The sequence below is a fragment of the Silene latifolia genome, chromosome 10 (assembly GCF_048544455.1).
Source record: "Silene latifolia isolate original U9 population chromosome 10, ASM4854445v1, whole genome shotgun sequence".
NCBI classification, from domain to species: domain Eukaryota; kingdom Viridiplantae; phylum Streptophyta; class Magnoliopsida; order Caryophyllales; family Caryophyllaceae; genus Silene; species Silene latifolia.
This window is the reverse complement of record NC_133535.1, coordinates 149275760-149296380: the sequence shown is the minus strand read 5'-3', so window position 1 is coordinate 149296380 and position 20621 is coordinate 149275760. Positions and strand designations below refer to the sequence as shown.

The 20621-nt window shown below is 35.0% G+C and overlaps 3 protein-coding genes across 3 annotated transcripts; 2 read left to right on the top strand and 1 right to left on the bottom strand.

Annotated features, from left to right (window-relative positions):
• Positions 1–2889: 2889 nt before the first annotated feature.
• LOC141608489 (uncharacterized) lies at positions 2890–3444 on the top strand. The gene has a single exon (XM_074427837.1). The coding sequence runs from the start codon at positions 2890–2892 to the stop codon at positions 3442–3444; it is 555 nt and encodes a 184-aa protein (XP_074283938.1).
• A 5957-nt stretch (positions 3445–9401) lies between these two features.
• On the top strand, positions 9402–9958 carry LOC141608488 (uncharacterized). The gene is made up of 2 exons (XM_074427836.1): positions 9402–9765; positions 9831–9958. The coding sequence occupies exons 1-2, from the start codon at positions 9402–9404 to the stop codon at positions 9956–9958; spliced, it is 492 nt and encodes a 163-aa protein (XP_074283937.1).
• Positions 9959–18477: 8519 nt separating this feature from the next.
• LOC141608487 (uncharacterized) lies at positions 18478–19445 on the bottom strand. Its single transcript, XM_074427834.1, has 2 exons — positions 18947–19445; positions 18478–18605 (listed from the first exon to the last, which is right to left on the bottom strand). The coding sequence occupies exons 1-2, from the start codon at positions 19443–19445 to the stop codon at positions 18478–18480; spliced, it is 627 nt and encodes a 208-aa protein (XP_074283935.1).
• Between the last annotated feature and the right edge of the window lie 1176 nt (positions 19446–20621).

Sequence of the window (20621 nt, the reverse complement as noted above, 5' to 3'; positions counted from 1 at the left end):
TAAAGGTCAGACGTCTCGGCCCACTATGACTTGTCATTCCATGTGATTACTTTTGTAAAGTAAATTTCATATATCGTCTAATTAAGTTTATCACTATTAACTTATTGTTAAATATGTTAATCAGAAAATGGCACATATGACGAAACGAGACTTTGATATCCTTGATAATAATGGCACAAAATACCTTCAATGGAGGGTGGATGCTAGAGCAAATTTAAAAGCCAAGGGACTAGAGCATACAATTTTAGTAGATGGAAATTCTACTTCACAAGAACAAGCAAAAGCAATAGTGTTCTTAAGGCATCATCTCCATGAAAATTTAAAAATTGAATATCTGTTTGTGGAGGATCCCAAAGAGTTATGGGATAATCTCTGCCAAAGGTTTGAAAGCCTGGAGAGAATTATTGGGCCGTAAAGCTCGTATGATTTGGATGAATATACGATTCCAGGATTTCACTTCGTTAGTGATTATGACTCGGCTATGCTTCGTATAATTTCACGATTAAGGTTATGCGGACAAGCAACAATCGATGCGACCATGATAGAGAAAACTCTATCAACTATGCATGCCGATAATGCAGTCTTACAAGAATTATATCGTGAAAGGCATTATAATCGATATTGTGATCTAATTGCCATTTTAAGGATGGCTGAAGCAAATATGAAAGTTATGTTTCACAATCATAACAAAAGGCCGGCAGGACCTGTTGCTCCTCTGAAACATATGTTGTTAAACACGGACAACCATGGCGAAATTTCAAAAAGGGAAATACCACCTTTCATAAGGGGAAAGGAAAATGGCGTCCGAACTTCAAACCCCTAAATCCCAAATTTAAGGGGAAAAAGAAGTTTACGCCTAATAAAGGAAAGCCAAATCAAACCACCAAGTGTTTCAAATGTGGTATTATACGGCAATGGTAGATTACTTATGAGAGTTGCATACTTATCTTCTTAAGCAGCTCCTTTTACTCTGTATAAATAGGTTGTCATATTTCAATAAGAAAAATAGACAACACCATTACAAACTCTGAAATTATCTGAGCTAAAACACCAATTATTACAATACGTTATCAGCACGAAAGTCTCAAAAACTTCAAAGGTTCAAGGTATTGAGTTGTTATAATAACATAACTACGGAGTATTATATATGTAACTTGTTCACAATATATCATTTTTACGAAAAAAATGGACCATCAGTGTAATGGTATTAATTTGTTTTTAAGTTACATATTTTTCTTAATATACATCTTACCATAAAAGATAATAATTTACCTTTTGTGATAATCCACCGCGTGCTCGTGGTACTCAACCACGTAATATTCGCACGTCGGAGGGACCGTTGGATGGTGTTGCACCTCCCGCACAAAAAGGTTAAGATCGGAAAAATATCGACCTTAATAGTGAGCCTAGTGTTGAAAAACCAGGTTCCGAAATCCGACCGGAAGATATTCCGGGACCGTCTCATCATGTTGTGCATATAAAAAAAAAAGGATGCATAATAAGGTGGTGTTGGCGGCGGCGGCGCGACAACCGGTTTTATTAAAATTAGGATCAACCTTGAAAATACTCTATATATAAATTTTATAGAGCAGAAGGAATTACGGTCGCCCGTAAAATATTTACACTTCTTGTTATCTTTTCATCACCATTTTGTTAAGTTACTCTTATCACATATCGTTGTATGTTTGGGTTATTATTAACATGATGATAATATGTTTGAAAGAAGTTTATGCTATATTAACAGAAGGAAGAAGAGAAAAAAAAATGATGATGAACGTAACTGATAGTGTATAAGTAATAGAGAAAAACTAAAAAAAAAAAAAAAAATATAGGTGGTGGGGAACATGAAGAGGACAAAAGGTGAGGGAATTGTGGTTTTTCCTCAAAGCATGCGTACTAGTATACTACTAGTCTACTACCCACCCCACTACTCAAAGCATGTGCTCTACCACCTAAAACTTTTGTTTCTCGCAAATTTTTTTTTTTCAAGGTGAAAACTTGGTGGAGAATAATATTGATAAACAATTCAATATTTTAAGGAAAAGTGAAGGTGATAGGTCCACCATATACATAAACAATTCTTTTGGGTATTAATTGTTTTGTTTTGTACGTAACATCTTATGGAGTTTGGCCATTTTTATTGTTCAAAATTTATCTTTCAAAATTTGTTCTGTAAGGTAATATGACAAGACATAAGTTTTATATGGGTCTATAATGAGTATAAATATTATACTTCAATATTATATACCATATATGTACAGTAACTCATACCGCTATAAAAGGGTTTGATCTGTATCTTTTTATCTTATTCATATAAGTTTTGTTATATCAAGATTTGAACTCTTGACTTTTTGTAAAGGTCAGACGTCTCGGACCACTATGACTTGTCATTCCATGTGATTACTTTTGTAAAGTAAATTTCATATATCGTCTAATTAAGTTTATCACTATTAACTTATTGTTAAATATGTTAATCAGAAAATGGCACATATGACGAAACGAGACTTTGATATCCTTGATAATAATGGCACAAAATACCTTCAATGGAGGGTGGATGCTAGAGCAAATTTAAAAGCCAAGGGACTAGAGCATACAATTTTAGTAGATGGAAATTCTACTTCACAAGAACAAGCAAAAGCAATAGTGTTCTTAAGGCATCATCTCCATGAAAATTTAAAAATTGAATATCTGTTTGTGGAGGATCCCAAAGAGTTATGGGATAATCTCTGCCAAAGGTTTGAAAGCCTGGAGAGAATTATTGGGCCGAAAGCTCGGTGATTTGGATGAATATACGATTCAGGATTTCACTTCGTTAGTGATTATGACTCGGCTATGCTTCGTATAACTTCACGATTAAGGTTATGCGGACAAGCAACAATCGATGCGACCATGATAGAGAAAACTCTATCAACTATGCATGCCGATAATGCAGTCTTACAAGAATTATATCGTGAAAGGCATTATAATCGATATTGTGATCTAATTGCCATTTTAAGGATGGCTGAAGCAAATATGAAAGTTATGTTTCACAATCATAACAAAAGGCCAGCAGGGACTGTTGCTCCTCCTGAAACATATGTTGTTAAATCTGGACAACCATGGCGAAATTTCAAAAAGGGAAATACCACCTTTCATAAGGGGAAAGGAAAATGGCGTCCGAACTTCAAACCCCTAAATCCCAAATTTAAGGGGAAAAAGAAGTTTACGCCTAATAAAGGAAAGCCAAATCAAACCACCAAGTGTTTCAAATGTGGTATTACTGGACACTGGGCAAAAGAGTGTCGAACTGCTAAACATTTGGTTGACCTTTATACAGCTTCCCAAAAGGGAAAAGGAAAAGAAGTTGAAACAAACTTCGTGAAAGAAACATCTCCAGTTCTAAGTCTGGATTTGTCTGATTATCTTATCGATGATATAGATAATGGTTGCGGACCATCAACTTAAGTTTACTTTATGTAAAAAAAAAATATGTTAATAAATAATGACAGTTGTAAAATATTTCCCTTTACCATGTTTATTATGTATCATAAATAAAACTGAATTTTCTTTCTCTGTTTAATTTATTCATAACTATTTAATTTATTCATATTTATTTATTTTGAAGATATGGAAATTCAACAAAGAAATGCGAGAACAATGCCACGATTGATGAGTGCCACAACTCATAGCATTCTGAGCAATAAAGCCTATTTTATTGAACTAATGCCCATTAGGGCTAATGTTACCACAATTGCTGGTGTTGTAACATTAATTGAAGGCTCAGGAAAGGCTTGTATAATGCTCCCAAAAGGGACACAAGTCATAATAAATGATGCACTGTATTCGAGTAAAACTCGTAGAAACTTATTAAGTTTCAAAGACTTACGGACAAATGGTTATCATATAGAAACCATTGAGTCAGATGATAAGGAGTATATGTATCTTACCAAAGTAGAGAATGATAAGAAATACATACTTGAAAAAATGTCAAGATACTCTTCTGGACTGTATTATACTTATATACGTCCATTTGAAATCAATTTGGTGTCTAAAGTGAAAACAGACAACCAAGAGCTTTATTCCTTATGGCATGACCGACTGGGTCACCCTGGAACAAGTATGATGATAAAAATTATCAAAAGCTCAACTGGACATCCTTTAACTAAAGTTAAAGTTCCATGATTTAAGGAACAATCTTGTACGGCTTGTTCACTTGGCAAATTGATTATCAGGCCTTCCAAAACTAAAGTCGGAATTGAATCTCCTATGTTTCTAGAGAGGATTCAAGGAGATATTTGTGGACCAATTAACCCACAATGTGGACCATTTCGATATTTTATGGTGCTAATTGATGCATCTACTCGATGGTGTCATGTTAGTTTATTATCCACAAGAAATGTTGCCTTTGCCAAATTGTTGGCACAAATCATTCGATTAAGGGCACAATTTCCGGACCATACAATCAAGAAAATAAGGCTTGATAATGCTGGAGAGTTCACATCTAAAATATTCAATGACTATTGTATGTCACTCGGAATAGATGTGGAACATTCAGTGGCTCATGTTCACACACAAAATGGGTTAGCAGAATCATTAATTAAAAGATTACAATGGATTGCTAGACCATTATTGATGAAATGTAAGCTTCCATCTTCTGCTTGGGGACATGCTATTTTACATGCAGCAAACTTGTTACGGCTTCGGCCTACTGCTAATCATGTATTATCTCCGATGCAATTAGTCGTCGGAAAGGAACCTAGTATTGCACATCTAAAAACATTTGGATGTGCCGTTTATGTTCCTATTGCCCCGCCCAATCGTACCAAGATGGGCCCACAACGAAAAGTGGGAATTTATGTTGGATATGAATCTCCATCAATCATAAGATATCTCGAGCCAATGACAGTGACTTGTTCTTGCAAGGTTTGATGATTGTCATTTTAATGAAATAAATTTCCCATGTTTAGGGGGAGATAAGATGATTCCATGTCAAAAGGACATTATATGGGATGCCAAAGCATTATCTTATCTAGACCCTAAGTCAAATATGTGTGAACAAGAAGTGTATAAAATTATACATCTTCAAAACATAGCAAACCAATTGCGGATGCATTTGAGATATAAAACAAGTGACAAAGTCACATATACTGCGTTAAATGCTCCGTCAAGAATTCAGATTCCCCAAAAACAATCGGGAAATCAATTGGTATGTGAACCTACTCGTAAGAAACGTGGTAGACCGATTGGATCAAAAGATCTTAAACCTAGAAAGTCCAAAAGAATGCCCACTACTGATGAAGAAATCATTACATGTTCTGAAGAAGAAAATGAAGTAAAGTAAAAGGTGGAAAATGCCACTAAAACCCTTATTGAAGGGGATAATCATGTACTTACTAAAGAACATGAAGGCATTGATAATCAAAAAATATCAATGAATTATGCATATACAGGAAAACAAAGGATAGAAAAATAACAAAAATTGATGATATTTTTGCCCATTATATCATTTGTTGAAGTTGTCATTGATAACGATGATATTGAGCCAAAATCTGTTGAAGAATGTCGACAAAGAGATGATTGGCCAAAATGGAAAGCGGCAATGATGGCAGAATTAAAATCATTTGAAAAACGAGAAGTTTTTGGACTCAGAACCCAAACACCTAAAGGTGTAAAACCGATTGGGTACAAATGGGTTTTTGTCCAAAACGCAATGAAAATAACGAAATTGTACGATACAAAGCCAGACTTGTTGCACAAGGTTTTTCACAAATACCGGGAGTAGATTATGATGAAACATATTCTCCGGTTGTTGATGCAACAACCTTAAGGTTCTTAACAAGTTTAGTCAGTAATGCGAATCATTGCAAATCGTTTAATGGATGTAATTCTTGCATATTTATACGGAACACTTGACATTGAAATATATATGCGAGTTCCGGATGGGATAAAGTTACCATTTTCCCATAACTCAAACCCACAAGAAATATACAGTGTAAAATTGAAAAAATCCTTATATGGATCAAACAATCGGGCGAATGTGGTATAATCGCCTTAAGGAATATCTTCTTAAGGAAGGATATGTCAATAATCCAATCAGTCCATGTGTTTTTATAAAACGTTCTGAAAAGGGTTTTGCAATTATTGCAGTATATGTTGATGATTTAAATATCATTGGAACAAACGATGAACTTGATATTTCGCAAAATATCGATGAAAGAATTTGAGATGAAAGACTTAGGGAAAACTAAGTTTTGTATTGGTCTTCAAATTGAACATTTGAAAGATGGGATTCTTGTTCATCAAACAACATATACTAAGAGAGTCTTACACAGATTCAATATGGGTAAATCATATCCTGTGAAGTCACCAATGTTAGTTCGCAATCTTGATCTGAAAAAGGATATATTAGTCACGAGAAGAAAATGAGGAAGTTCTCGGACCTCATGTACCGTATCTTAGTGCAATTGGTGCACTAATGTATCTGGCAAATAATACAAGACCAGATATTGCTTTTTGATTAATCTTCTAGCAAGACATAGCGCAACACCAACAAGAAGGCATTGGAATGGTATTAAGTACCTCTTACGTTACCTTCAGGGAACCCAAGATCTTGGGCTATTTTACCAAGGAAGAAAAAATGCAACTCTTGTTGGTTATGCCGATGCAGGATATTTATCAGATCCACACAAAGCAAAGTCTCAAAATGGGTATCTGTTCACCTATGGCGGTACACCGATATCATGGAAATCAACCAAACAAACTTTGACCGCTACATCATCAAATCATCTTTGAACTAATTGCTCTTTATGAAGCTGATCGTGAATGTGTATGGTTAAGATCAATGATACATCATATTCGGGAAGGAATGTGGATTAAAAACAATAACTGATCAACCTACTATTATATACGAAGATAATGCGGCATGCATTCATCAAATGAAAGAGGGTTTCATCAAAGGAGACAGAACCAAGCATATTGCACCAAAATTTTTCTTTACTCATGAACTTCAAAAGGAAGGTGTGGTTGATATTCAACAAATTTCATCAAAACACAACTTGGCAGATCTTTTCACAAAGTCACTCCCATCAACAACATTTCAAGAATTAGTAAAGAATATTGGAATGTGCCACCTTCGAGACAAATGCCGGCGAGGGGAGTTTCATACGTCTTGCACTCTTTTTCCCTTCATTAGGTTTTATCCTGGGTTTTCCTAACAAGGTTTTTAATGAGGTAGTCTATGAAAGCGTATAAAACACACAATCCTATACATGAAAGGTGAACATTCAAGGGGGAGTGTTATAATTACTTCCAGAAGTAAGGTGAAAGTTCACCTCTCCACTTCACCATGAACAGTAAGATAATGCTAAGTAATTGTGTATGAACAGTAGCACTTTTAAATTATACGGCAATGGTAGATTACTTATGAGAGTTGCATACTTATCTTCTTAAGCAGCTCCTTTTACTCTGTATAAATAGGTTGTCATATTTCAATAAGAAAAATAGACAACACCATTACAAACTCTGAAATTATCTGAGCTAAAACACCAATTATTACAATGGGATAAAGTTACCATTTTCCTATAACTCAAACCCACAAGAAATATACAGTGTAAAATTGAAAAAATCCTTATATGGACTGAAACAATCAGGGCGAATGTGGTATAATCGCCTTAAGGAATATCTTCTTAAGGAAGGATATGTCAATGATCCAATCAGTCCATGTGTTTTTATAAAACGTTCTGAAAAGGTTTTTGCAATTATTGCAGTAATATCAAGTTCATCGTTTGTTCCAATGATATTTAAATCATCAACATATACTGCAATAATTGCAAAACCCTTTTCAGAACGTTTTATAAAAACACATGGACTGATTGGATCATTGACATATCCTTCCTTAAGAAGATATTCCTTAAGGCGATTATACCACATTCACCCTGATTGTTTCAGTCCATATAAGGATTTTTTCAATTTTACACTGTATATTTCTTGTGGGTTTGAGTTATAGGAAAATGGTAACTTTATCCCATTGTAATAATTGGTGTTTTAGCTCAGATAATTTCAGAGTTTGTAATGGTGTTGTCTATCTTTCTTATTGAAATATGACAACCTATTTATACAGAGTAAAAGGAGCTGCTTAAGAAGATAAGTATGCAACTCTCATAAGTAATCTACCATTGCCGTATAATTTAAAAGTGCTACTGTTCATACACAATTACTTAGCATTATCTTACTGTTCATGGTGAAGTGGAGAGGTGAACTTTCACCTTACTTCTGGAAGTAATTATAACACTCCCCCTTGAATGTTCACCTTTCATGTATAGGATTGTGTGTTTTATACGCTTTCATAGACTACCTCATTAAAAACCTTGTTAGGAAAACCCAGTGGGATAAAACCTAATGAAGGGAAAAAGAGTGCAGTACGTATGAAACTCCCCCTCAGTTCAGCATTTGTCTCGAAGGTGGCACATTCCAATATTCTTTACTAATTCTTGAAATGTTGTTGATGGGAGTGACTTTGTGAAAAGATCTGCCAAGTTGTGTTTTGATGAAATTTGTTGAATATCAACCACACCTTCCTTTTGAAGTTCATGAGTAAAGAAAAATTTTGGTGCAATATGCTTGGTTCTGTCTCCTTTGATGAAACCCTCTTTCATTTGATGAATGCAGGCCGCATTATCTTCGTATATAATAGTAGGTTGATCAGTTATTGTTTTTAATCCACATTCCTTCTGAATATGATGTATCATTGATCTTAACCATACACATTCACGAGCAGCTTCATAAAGAGCAATTAGTTCAGCATGATTTGATGATGTAGCGGTCAAAGTTTGTTTGGTTGATTTCCATGATATCGGTGTACCGCCATAGGTGAACAGATACCCTTTTTGTAAAGGTCAGACGTCTCGGCCCACTATGACTTGTCATTCCATGTGATTACTTTTGTAAAGTAAATTTCATATATCGTCTAATTAAGTTTATCACTATTAACTTATTGTTAAATATGTTAATCAGAAAATGGCACATATGACGAAACGAGACTTTGATATCCTTGATAATAATGGCACAAAATACCTTCAATGGAGGGTGGATGCTAGAGCAAATTTAAAAGCCAAGGGACTAGAGCATACAATTTTAGTAGATGGAAATTCTACTTCACAAGAACAAGCAAAAGCAATAGTGTTCTTAAGGCATCATCTCCATGAAAATTTAAAAATTGAATATCTGTTTGTGGAGGATCCCAAAGAGTTATGGGATAATCTCTGCCAAAGGTTTGAAAGCCTGGAGAGAATTATTGGCCGAAAGCTCGTATGATTGGATGAATATACGATTCAGGATTTCACTTCGTTAGTGATTATGACTCGGCTATGCTTCGTATAACTTCACGATTAAGGTTATGCGGACAAGCAACAATCGATGCGACCATGATAGAGAAAACTCTATCAACTATGCATGCCGATAATGCGATCTTACAAGAATTATATCGTGAAAGGCATTATAATCGATATTGTGATCTAATTGCCATTTTAAGGATGGCTGAAGCAAATATGAAAGTTATGTTTCACAATCATAACAAAAGGCCAGCAGGACTCGTTGCTCCTCCTGAAACATATGTTGTTAAATCTGGACAACCATGGCGAAATTTCAAAAAGGGAAATACCACCTTTCATAAGGGGAAAGGAAAATGGCGTCCGAACTTCAAACCCCTAAATCCCAAATTTAAGGGGAAAAAGAAGTTTACGCCTAATAAAGGAAAGCCAAATCAAACCACCAAGTGTTTCAAATGTGGTATTCTTGGACACTTTGGGCAAAAGAGTGTCGAACTGCTAAACATTTGGTTGACCTTTATACAGCTTCCCAAAAGGGAAAAGGAAAGGAAGTTGAAACAAACTTCGTGAAAGAAACATCTCCAGTTCTAAGTCTGGATTTGTCTGATTATCTTATCGATGATATAGATAATGGTTGCGGACCATCAACTTAAGTTTACTTTATGTGAAAAAAAAAATATATGTTAATAAATAATGACAGTTGTAAAATATTTCCCTTTACCATGTTTATTATGTATCATAAATAAAACTGAATTTTCTTTCTCTGTTTAATTTATTCATAACTATTTAATTTATTCATATTTATTTATTTTGAAGATATGGAAATTCAACAAAGAAATGCAGAACAATGCCGATTGACGGTGCCACAACTCATAGCATTCGAGCAATAAAGCCTATTTTATTGAACTAATGCCCATTAGGGCTAATGTTACCACAATTGCTGGTGTTGTAACATTAATTGAAGGCTCAGGAAAGGCTTGTATAATGCTCCCAAAAGGGACACAAGTCATAATAAATGATGCACTGTATTCGAGTAAAACTCGTAGAAACTTATTAAGTTTCAAAGACTTACGGACAAATGGTTATCATATAGAAACCATTGAGTCAGATGATAAGGAGTATATGTATCTTACCAAAGTAGAGAATGATAAGAAATACATACTTGAAAAAAAAAGATACTCTTCCTTGTATTATACTTATATACGTCCATTTGAAATCAATTTGGTGTCTAAAGTGAAAACAGACAACCAAGAGCTTTATTCCTTATGGCATGACCGACTGGGTCACCCTGGAACAAGTATGATGATAAAAATTATCAAAAGCTCAACTGGACATCCTTTAACTAAAGTTAAAGTTCCACAGTTTAAGGAACAATCTTGTACGGCTTGTTCACTTGGCAAATTGATTATCAGGCCTTCCAAAACTAAAGTCGGAATTGAATCTCCTATGTTTCTAGAGAGGATTCAAGGAGATATTTGTGGACCAATTAACCCAAAATGTGGACCATTTTGATATTTTATGGTGCTAATTGATGCATCTACTCGATGGTGTCATGTTAGTTTATTATCCACAAGAAATGTTGCCTTTGCCAAATTGTTGGCACAAATCATTCGATTAAGGGCACAATTTCCGGACCATACAATCAAGAAAATAAGGCTTGATAATCTTTGGAGAGTTCACATCTAAAATATTCAATGACTATTGTATGTCACTCGGAATAGATGTGGAACATTCAGTGGCTCATGTTCACACACAAAATGGGTTAGTAGAATCATTAATTAAAAGATTACAATGGATTGCTAGACCATTATTGATGAAATGTAAGCTTCCATCTTCTGCAGGGACATGCTATTTTACATGCAAGCAAACTTGTTACGGCTTGACCCTACGCTAATCATGTATTATCTCCGATGCAATTAGTCGTCGGAAAGGAACCTAGTATTGCACATCTAAAAACATTTGGATGTGCCGTTTATGTTCCTATTGCCCCGCCCAATCGTACCAAGATGGGCCCACAACGAAAAGTGGGAATTTATGTTGGATATGAATCTCCATCAATCATAAGATATCTCGAGCCAATGACGGGTGACTTGTTCTGCAAGGTTTGATGATTGTCATTTTAATGAAATAAATTTCCCATGTTTAGGGGGAGATAAGATGATTCCATGTCAAAAGGACATTATATGGGATGCCAAAGCATTATCTTATCTAGACCCTAAGTCAAATATGTGTGAACAAGAAGTGTATAAAATTATACATCTTCAAAACATAGCAAACCAATTGCGGATGCATTTACGAGATATAAAACAAGTGACAAAGTCACATATACTGCGTTAAATGCTCTCGTCAAGAATTGATTCCCCAAAAACAATCGGAAATCAATTGGTATGTGAACCTACTCGTAAGAAACGTGGTAGACCGATTGGATCAAAAGATCTTAAACCTAGAAAGTCCAAAAGAATGCCCCTCTTGATGAAGAAATCATTACATGTTCGAAGAAGAAAATGAAGTACAAAAGGTGGAAAATGCCACTAAAACCCTTATTGAAGGGGATAATCATGTACTTACTAAAGAACATGAAGGCATTGATAATCAAAAAATATCAATGAATTATGCATATACAGGAAAACAGTGGGATAGAAAAATAACAAAAATTGATGATATTTTTGCCCATTATATCGCTGTTGAAGTTGTCATTGATAACGATGATATTGAGCCAAAATCTGTTGAAGAATGTCGACAAAGAGATGATTGGCCAAAATGGAAAGCGGCAATGATGGCAGAATTAAAATCATTTGAAAAACGAGAAGTTTTTGGACAGTAACCCAAACACCTAAAGGTGTAAAACCGATTGGTACAAATGGGTTTTTGTCCATAAACGCAATGAAAATAACGAAATTGTACGATACAAAGCCAGACTTGTTGCACAAGGTTTTTCACAAATCGGGGAGTAGATTATGATGAAACATATTCTCCGGTTGTTGATGCAACAACCTTAAGGTTCTTAACAAGTTTAGGCGTATGCGAATCATTGCAAATGCGTTTAATGGATGTAGTTTCTTGCATATTTATACGGAACACTTGACACTGAAATATATATGCGAGTTAGGATGGGATAAAGTTACCATTTTCCCATAACTCAAACCCACAAGAAATATACAGTGTAAAATTGAAAAAATCCTTATATGGACTGAAACAATCAGGGCGAATGTGGTATAATCGCCTTAAGGAATATCTTCTTAAGGAAGGATATGTCAATGATCCAATCAGTCCATGTGTTTTTATAAAACGTTCTGAAAAGGGTTTTGCAATTATTGCAGTATATGTTGATGATTTAAATATCATTGGAACAAACGATGAACTTGATATTACTGCAAAATATCTGATGAAAGAATTTGAGATGAAAGACTTAGGGAAAACTAAGTTTTGTATTGGTCTTCAAATTGAACATTTGAAAGATGGGATTCTTGTTCATCAAACAACATATACTAAGAGAGTCTTACACAGATTCAATATGGGTAAATCATATCCTGTGAAGTCACCAATGTTAGTTCGCAATCTTGATCTGAAAAAGGATATATTAGTCACGAGAAGAAAATGAGGAAGTTCTCGGACCTCATGTACCGTATCTTAGTGCAATTGGTGCACTAATGTATCCGCAAATAATACAAGACCAGATATTGCTTTTTGGTTAATCTTCTAGCAAGACATAGCGCAACACCAACAAGAAGGCATTGGAATGGTATTAAGTACCTCCTACGTTACCTTCAGGGAACCCAAGATCTTGGGCTATTTTACCAAGGAAGAAAAAATGCAACTCTTGTTGGTTATGCCGATGCAGGATATTTATCAGATCCACACAAAGCAAAGTCTCAAAATGGGTATCTGTTCACCTATGGCGGTACACCGATATCATGGAAATCAACCAAACAAACTTTGACCGCTACATCATCAAATCATCTTTGAACTAATTGCTCTTTATGAAGCTGCTCGTGAATGTGTATGGTTAAGATCAATGATACATCATATTCAGAAGGAATGTGGATTAAAAACAATAACTGATCAACCTACTATTATATACGAAGATAATGCGGCCTGCATTCATCAAATGAAAGAGGGTTTCATCAAAGGAGACAGAACCAAGCATATTGCACCAAAATTTTTCTTTACTCATGAACTTCAAAAGGAAGGTGTGGTTGATATTCAACAAATTTCATCAAAACACAACTTGGCAGATCTTTTCACAAAGTCACTCCCATCAACAACATTTCAAGAATTAGTAAAGAATATTGGAATGTGCCACCTTGAGACAAATCTTTGAATCGAGGGGGAGTTTCATACGTACTGCACTCTTTTTCCCTTCATTAGGTTTTATCCCACTGGGTTTTCCTAACAAGGTTTTTAATGAGGTAGTCTATGAAAGCGTATAAAACACACAATCCTATACATGAAAGGTGAACATTCAAGGGGGAGTGTTATAATTACTTCCAGAAGTAAGGTGAAAGTTCACCTCTCCACTTCACCATGAACAGTAAGATAATGCTAAGTAATTGTGTATGAACAGTAGCACTTTTAAATTATACGGCAATGTTAGATTACTTATGAGAGTTGCATACTTATCTTCTTAAGCAGCTCCTTTTACTCTGTATAAATAGGTTGTCATATTTCAATAAGAAAAATAGACAACACCATTACAAACTCTGAAATTATCTCTGCCAAAGGTTTGAAAGCCTGGAGAGAATTATTGGGCCGAAAGCTCAGTATGACTGGATGAATATACGATTCCAGGATTTCACTTCTGTTAGTGATTATGACTCGGCTATGCTTCGTATAACTTCACAGTTAAGGTTATGCGGACAAGCAACAATCGATGCGGACCATGATAGAGAAAACTCTATCAACTATGCATGCCGATAATGCAGTCTTACAAGAATTATATCGTGAAAGGCATTATAATCGATATTGTGATCTAATTGCCATTTTAAGGATGGCTGAAGCAAATATGAAAGTTATGTTTCACAATCATAACAAAAGGCCAGCAGGGACTGTTGCTCCTCCTGAAACATAACGTATTGTAATAATTGGTGTTTTAGCTCAGATAATTTCAGAGTTTGTAATGGTGTTGTCTCTTTTTCTTATTGAAATATGACAACCTATTTATACAGAGTAAAAGGAGCTGCTTAAGAAGATAAGTATGCAACTCTCATAAGTAATCTACCATTGCCGTATAATTTAAAAGTGCTCTTTGTTCATACACAATTACTTAGCATTATCTTCTTGTTCATGGTGAAGTGGAGAGGTGAACTTTCACCTTACTCGGGAAGTAATTATAACACTCCCCTTGAATGTTCACCTTTCATGTATAGGATTGTGTGTTTTATACGCTTTCATAGACTACCTCATTAAAAACCTTGTTAGGAAAACCCAGTGGGATAAAACCTAATGAAGGGAAAAAGAGTGCAAAGACGTATGAAACTCCCCTCGTTCAAAGATTTGTCTCGAAGGTGGCACATTCCAATATTCTTTACTAATTCTTGAAATGTTGTTGATGAGAGTGACTTTGTGAAAAGATCTGCCAAGTTGTGTTTTGATGAAATTTGTTGAATATCAACCACACCTTCCTTTTGAAGTTCATGAGTAAAGAAAAATTTTGGTGCAATATGCTTGGTTCTGTCTCCTTTGATGAAACCCTCTTTCATTTGATGAATGCAGGCCGCATTATCTTCGTATATAATAGTAGGTTGATCAGTTATTGTTTTTAATCCACATTCCTTCTGAATATGATGTATCATTGATCTTAACCATACACATTCACGAGCAGCTTCATAAAGAGCAATTAGTTCAGCATGATTTGATGATGTAGCGGTCAAAGTTTGTTTGGTTGATTTCCATGATATCGGTGTACCGCCATAGGTGAACAGATACCCATTTTGAGACTTTGCTTTGTGTGGATCTGATAAATATCCTGCATCGGCATAACCAACAAGAGTTGCATTTTTTCTTCCTTGGTAAAATAGCCCAAGATCTTGGGTTCCCTGAAGCTAACGTAGGAGGTACTTAATACCATTCCAATGCCTTCTTGTTGGTGTTGCGCTATGTCTTGCTAGAAGATTAACTGAAAAAGCAATATCTGGTCTTGTATTATTTGCCAGATACATTAGTGCACCAATTGCACTAAGATACGGTACATGAGGTCCGAGAACTTCCTCATTTTCTTCTCGTGGACGGAATATATCCTTTTTCAGATCAAGATTGCGAACTAACATTGGTGACTTCACAGGATATGATTTACCCATATTGAATCTGTGTAAGACTCTCTTAGTATATGTTGTTTGATGAACAAGAATCCCATCTTTCAAATGTTCAATTTGAAGACCAATACAAAACTTAGTTTTCCCTAAGTCTTTCATCTCAAATTCTTTCATCGATATTTTGCAGAATATCAAGTTCATCGTTTGTTCCAATGATATTTAAATCATCAACATATACTGCAATAATTGCAAAACCCTTTTCAGAACGTTTTATAAAAACACATGGACTGATTGGATCATTGACATATCCTTCCTTAAGAAGATATTCCTTAAGGCGATTATACCACATTCGCCCTGATTGTTTCAGTCCATATAAGGATTTTTTCAATTTTACATCGTATATTTCTTGTGGGTTTGAGTTATGGGAAAATGGTAACTTTATCCCATCCGGAACTCGCATATATATTTCAGTGTCAAGTGTTCCGTATAAATATGCAAAAGAACTACATCCATTAAACGCATTTGCAATGATTCGCATACGCCTAAACTTGTTAAGAACCTTAAGGTTGTTGCATCAACAACCGGAGAATATGTTTCATCATAATCTACTCCCGGTATTTGTGAAAAACCTTGTGCAACAAGTCTGGCTTTGTATCGTACAATTTCGTTATTTTCATTGCGTTTATGGACAAAAACCCATTTGTACCCAATCGGTTTTACACCTTTAGGTGTTTGGGTTACAGTCCAAAACTTCTCGTTTTTCAAATGATTTTAATTCTGCCATCATTGCCGCTTTCCATTTTGGCCAATCATCTCTTTGTCGACATTCTTCAACAGATTTTGGCTCAATATCATCGTTATCAATGACAACTTCAACAGCGATATAATGGGCAAAAATATCATCAATTTTTGTTATTTTTCTATCCCATCGTTTTTCCGTATATGCATAATTCATTGATATTTTTTGATTATCAATGCCTTCATGTTCTTTAGTAAGTACATGATTATCCCCTTCAATAAGGGTTTTAGTGGCATTTTCCACCTTTTGTACTTCATTTTCTTCTTCAGAACATGTAATGATTTCTTCATCAGTAGTGGGCATTCTTTTGGACTTTCTAGGTTTAAGATCTTTTGATCCAATCGGTCTACCACGTTTCTTACGAGTAGGTTCACATACCAATTGATTTCCCGATTGTTTTTGGGGAATCTGAATTCTTGACGGAGCATTTAACGCAGGTATATGTGACTTTGTCACTTGTTTTATATCTCGTAAATGCATCGGCAATTGGTTTGCTATGTTTTGAAGATGTATAATTTTATACACTTCTTGTTCACACATATTTGACTTAGGGTCTAGATAAGATAATGCTTTGGCATCCCATATAATGTCCTTTTGACATGGAATCATCTTATCTCCCCCTAAACATGGGAAATTTATTTCATTAAAATGACAATCATCAAACCTTGCAGTTGAACAAGTCACTGTCATTGGCTCGAGATATCTTATGATTGATGGAGATTCATATCCAACATAAATTCCCACTTTTCGTTGTGGGCCCATCTTGGTACGATTGGGCGGGGCAATAGGAACATAAACGGCACATCCAAATGTTTTTAGATGTGCAATACTAGGTTCCTTTCCGACGACTAATTGCATCGGAGATAATACATGATTAGCGATAGGTCGAAGCCGTAACAAGTTTTTGCATGTAAAATAGCATGTGCCCAAGCGAGAAGATGGAAGCTTACATTTCATCAATAATGGTCTAGCAATCCATTGTAATCTTTTAATTAATGATTACGCTAACCCATTTTGTGTGTGAACATGAGCCATGAATGTTCCACATCTATTCCGAGTGACATACAATAGTCATTGAATATTTTAGATGTGAACTCTCAAAGCATTATCAAGCCTTATTTTCTTGATTGTATGGTCCGGAAATTGTGCCCTTAATCGAATGATTTGTGCCAACAATTTGGCAAAGGCAACATTTCTTGTGGATAATAAACTAACATGACACCATCGAGTAGATGCATCAATTAGCACCATAAAATATCGAAATGGTCCACATCGTGGGTTAATTGGTCCACAAATATCTCCTTGAATCCTCTCTAGAAACATAGGAGATTCAATTCCGACTTTAGTTTTGGAAGGCCTGATAATCAATTTGCCAAGTGAACAAGCCGTACAAGATTGTTCCTTAAATTGTGGAACTTTAACTTTAGTTAAAGGATGTCCGATTGAGCTTTTGATAATTTTTATCATCATACTTGTTCCGGGGTGACCGATCGGTCATGCCATAAGGAATAAAGCTCTTGGTTGTCTGTTTTCACTTTAGACACCAAATTGATTTCAAATGGACGTATATAAGTATAATACGAGTCGAGAAGAGTATCTTGACATTTTTCAAGTATGTATTTCTTATCATTCTCTACTTTGGTAAGATACATATACTCCTTATCATCTGACTCAATGGTTTCTATATGATAACCATTTGTCCGTAAGTCTTTGAAACTTAATAAGTTTCTACGAGTTTTACTCGAATACGATGATGCATCATTTATTATGACTTGTGTCCCTTTTGGGAGCATTATACAAGCCTTTCCTGAGCCTTCAATTAATGTTACAACACCAGCAATTGTGGTAACATTAGCCCTAATGGGCATTAGTTCAATAAAATAGGCTTTATTGCTCAGAATGCTATGAGTTGTGGCACTGTCAATCAGGCATTGTTCTGCATTTCTTTGTTGAATTTCCATATCTTCAAAATAAATAAATATGAATAAATTAAATAGTTATGAATAAATTAAACAGAGAAAGAAAATTCAGTTTTATTTATGATACATAATAAACATGGTAAAGGGAAATATTTTACAACTGTCATTATTTATTAACATATTTTTTTTCACATAAAGTAAACTTAAGTTGATGGTCCGCAACCATTATCTATATCATCGATAAGATAATCAGACAAATCCAGACTTAGAACTGGAGATGTTTCTTTCACGAAGTTTGTTTCAACTTCCTTTCCTTTTCCCTTTTGGGAAGCTGTATAAAGGTCAACCAAATGTTTAGCAGTTCGACACTCTTTTGCCCAAAGTGTCCAAGAATACCACATTTGAAACACTTGGTGGTTTGATTTGGCTTTCCTTTATTAGGCGTAAACTTCTTTTTCCCCTTAAATTTGGGATTTAGGGGTTTGAAGTTCGGACGCCATTTTCCTTTCCCCTTATGAAAGGTGGTATTTCCCTTTTTGAAATTTCGCCATGGTTGTCCAGATTTAACAACATATGTTTCAGAGGAGCAACGGTCCTGCTGGCCTTTTGTTATGATTGTGAAACATAACTTTCATATTTGCTTGACCATCCTTAAAATGGCAATTAGATCACAATATCGATTATAATGCCTTTCACGATATAATTCTTGTAAGATCGCATTATCGGCATGCATAGTTGATAGAGTTTTCTCTATCATGCATTTTGCATCGATTGTTGCTTGTCCGCATAACCTTAATCGTGAAGTTATACGAAGCATAGCCGAGTCATAATCACTAACAGAAGTGAAATCCTGGAATCGTATATTCATCCAGTCATACTGAGCTTTCGGCCCAATAATTCTCTCCAGGCTTTCAAACCTTTGGCAGAGATTATCCCATAACTCTTTGGGATCCTCCACAAACAGATATTCAATTTTTAAATTTTCATGGAGATGATGCCTTAAGAACACTATTGCTTTTGCTTGTTCTTGTGAAGTAGAATTTCCATCTACTAAAATTGTATGCTCTAGTCCCTTGGCTTTTAAATTTGCTCTAGCATCCACCCTCCATTGAAGGTATTTTGTGCCATTATTATCAAGGATATCAAAGTCTCGTTTCGTCATATGTGCCATTTTCTGATTAACATATTTAACAATAAGTTAATAGTGATAAACTTAATTAGACGATATATGAAATTTACTTTACAAAAGTAATCACATGGAATGACAAGTCATAGTGGTCCGAGACGTCTGACCTTTACAAAAAGTCAAGAGTTCAAATCTTGATATAACAAAACTTATATGAATAAGATAAAAAGATACAGATCAAACCCTTTTATAGCGGTATGAGTTACTGTACATATATGGTATATAATATTGAAGTATAATATTTATACTCATTATAGACCCATATAAAACTTATGTCTTGTCATATTACCTTACAGAACAAATTTTGAAAGATAAATTTTGAACAATAAAAATGGCCAAACTCCATAAGATGTTACGTACAAAACAAAACAATTAATACCCAAAAGAATTGTTTATGTATATGGTGGACCTATCACCTCCACTTTTCCTTAAAATATTGAATTGTTGCGAGAAACAAAAGTTTTAGGTGGTAGAGCACATGCTTTGAGTAGTGGGGTGGGTAGTAGACTAGTAGTATACTAGTACGCATGCTTTGAGGAAAAACCACAATTCCCTCACCTTTTGTCCTCTTCATGTTCCCCACCACCTATATCTTTTCAAGTATGCCTGATTGACAGTGCCACAACTCATAGCATTCTGAGCAATAAAGCCTATTTTATTGAACTAATGCCCATTAGGGCTAATGTTACCACAATTGCTGGTGTTGTAACATTAATTGAAGGCTCAGGAAAGGCTTGTATAATGCTCCCAAAAGGGACACAAGTCATAATAAATGATGCACTGTATTCGAGTAAAACTCGTAGAAACTTATTAAGTTTCAAAGACTTACGGACAAATGGTTATCATATAGAAACCATTGAGTCAGATGATAAGGAGTATATGTATCTTACCAAAGTAGAGAATGATAAGAAATACATACTTGAAAAAATGTCAAGATACTCTTCTGGACTGTATTATACTTATATACGTCCATTTGAAATCAATTTGGTGTCTAAAGTGAAAACAGACAACCAAGAGCTTTATTCCTTATGGCATGACCGACTGGGTCACCCTGGAACAAGTATGATGATAAAAATTATCAAAAGCTCAACTGGACATCCTTTAACTAAAGTTAAAGTTCCACAGTTTAAGGAACAATCTTGTACGGCTTGTTCACTTGGC

Coding starts and splice junctions, on each gene's coding strand:
- LOC141608489 (XM_074427837.1), top strand. CDS start 2,890: ATGATAGAGAAAACTCTATCAACTATGCATGCCGATAATGCAGTCTTA.
- LOC141608488 (XM_074427836.1), top strand. CDS start 9,402: ATGATAGAGAAAACTCTATCAACTATGCATGCCGATAATGCGATCTTA. Junction 9,766..9,830: donor CACCAAGTGTTTCAAATGTG/GTATTCTTGGAC, acceptor ACCTTTATACAG/CTTCCCAAAAGGGAAAAGGA.
- LOC141608487 (XM_074427834.1), bottom strand. CDS start 19,445: ATGGCACATATGACGAAACGAGACTTTGATATCCTTGATAATAATGGC. Junction 18,606..18,946: donor AAGGCATTATAATCGATATT/GTGATCTAATTG, acceptor ACCTTTATACAG/CTTCCCAAAAGGGAAAAGGA.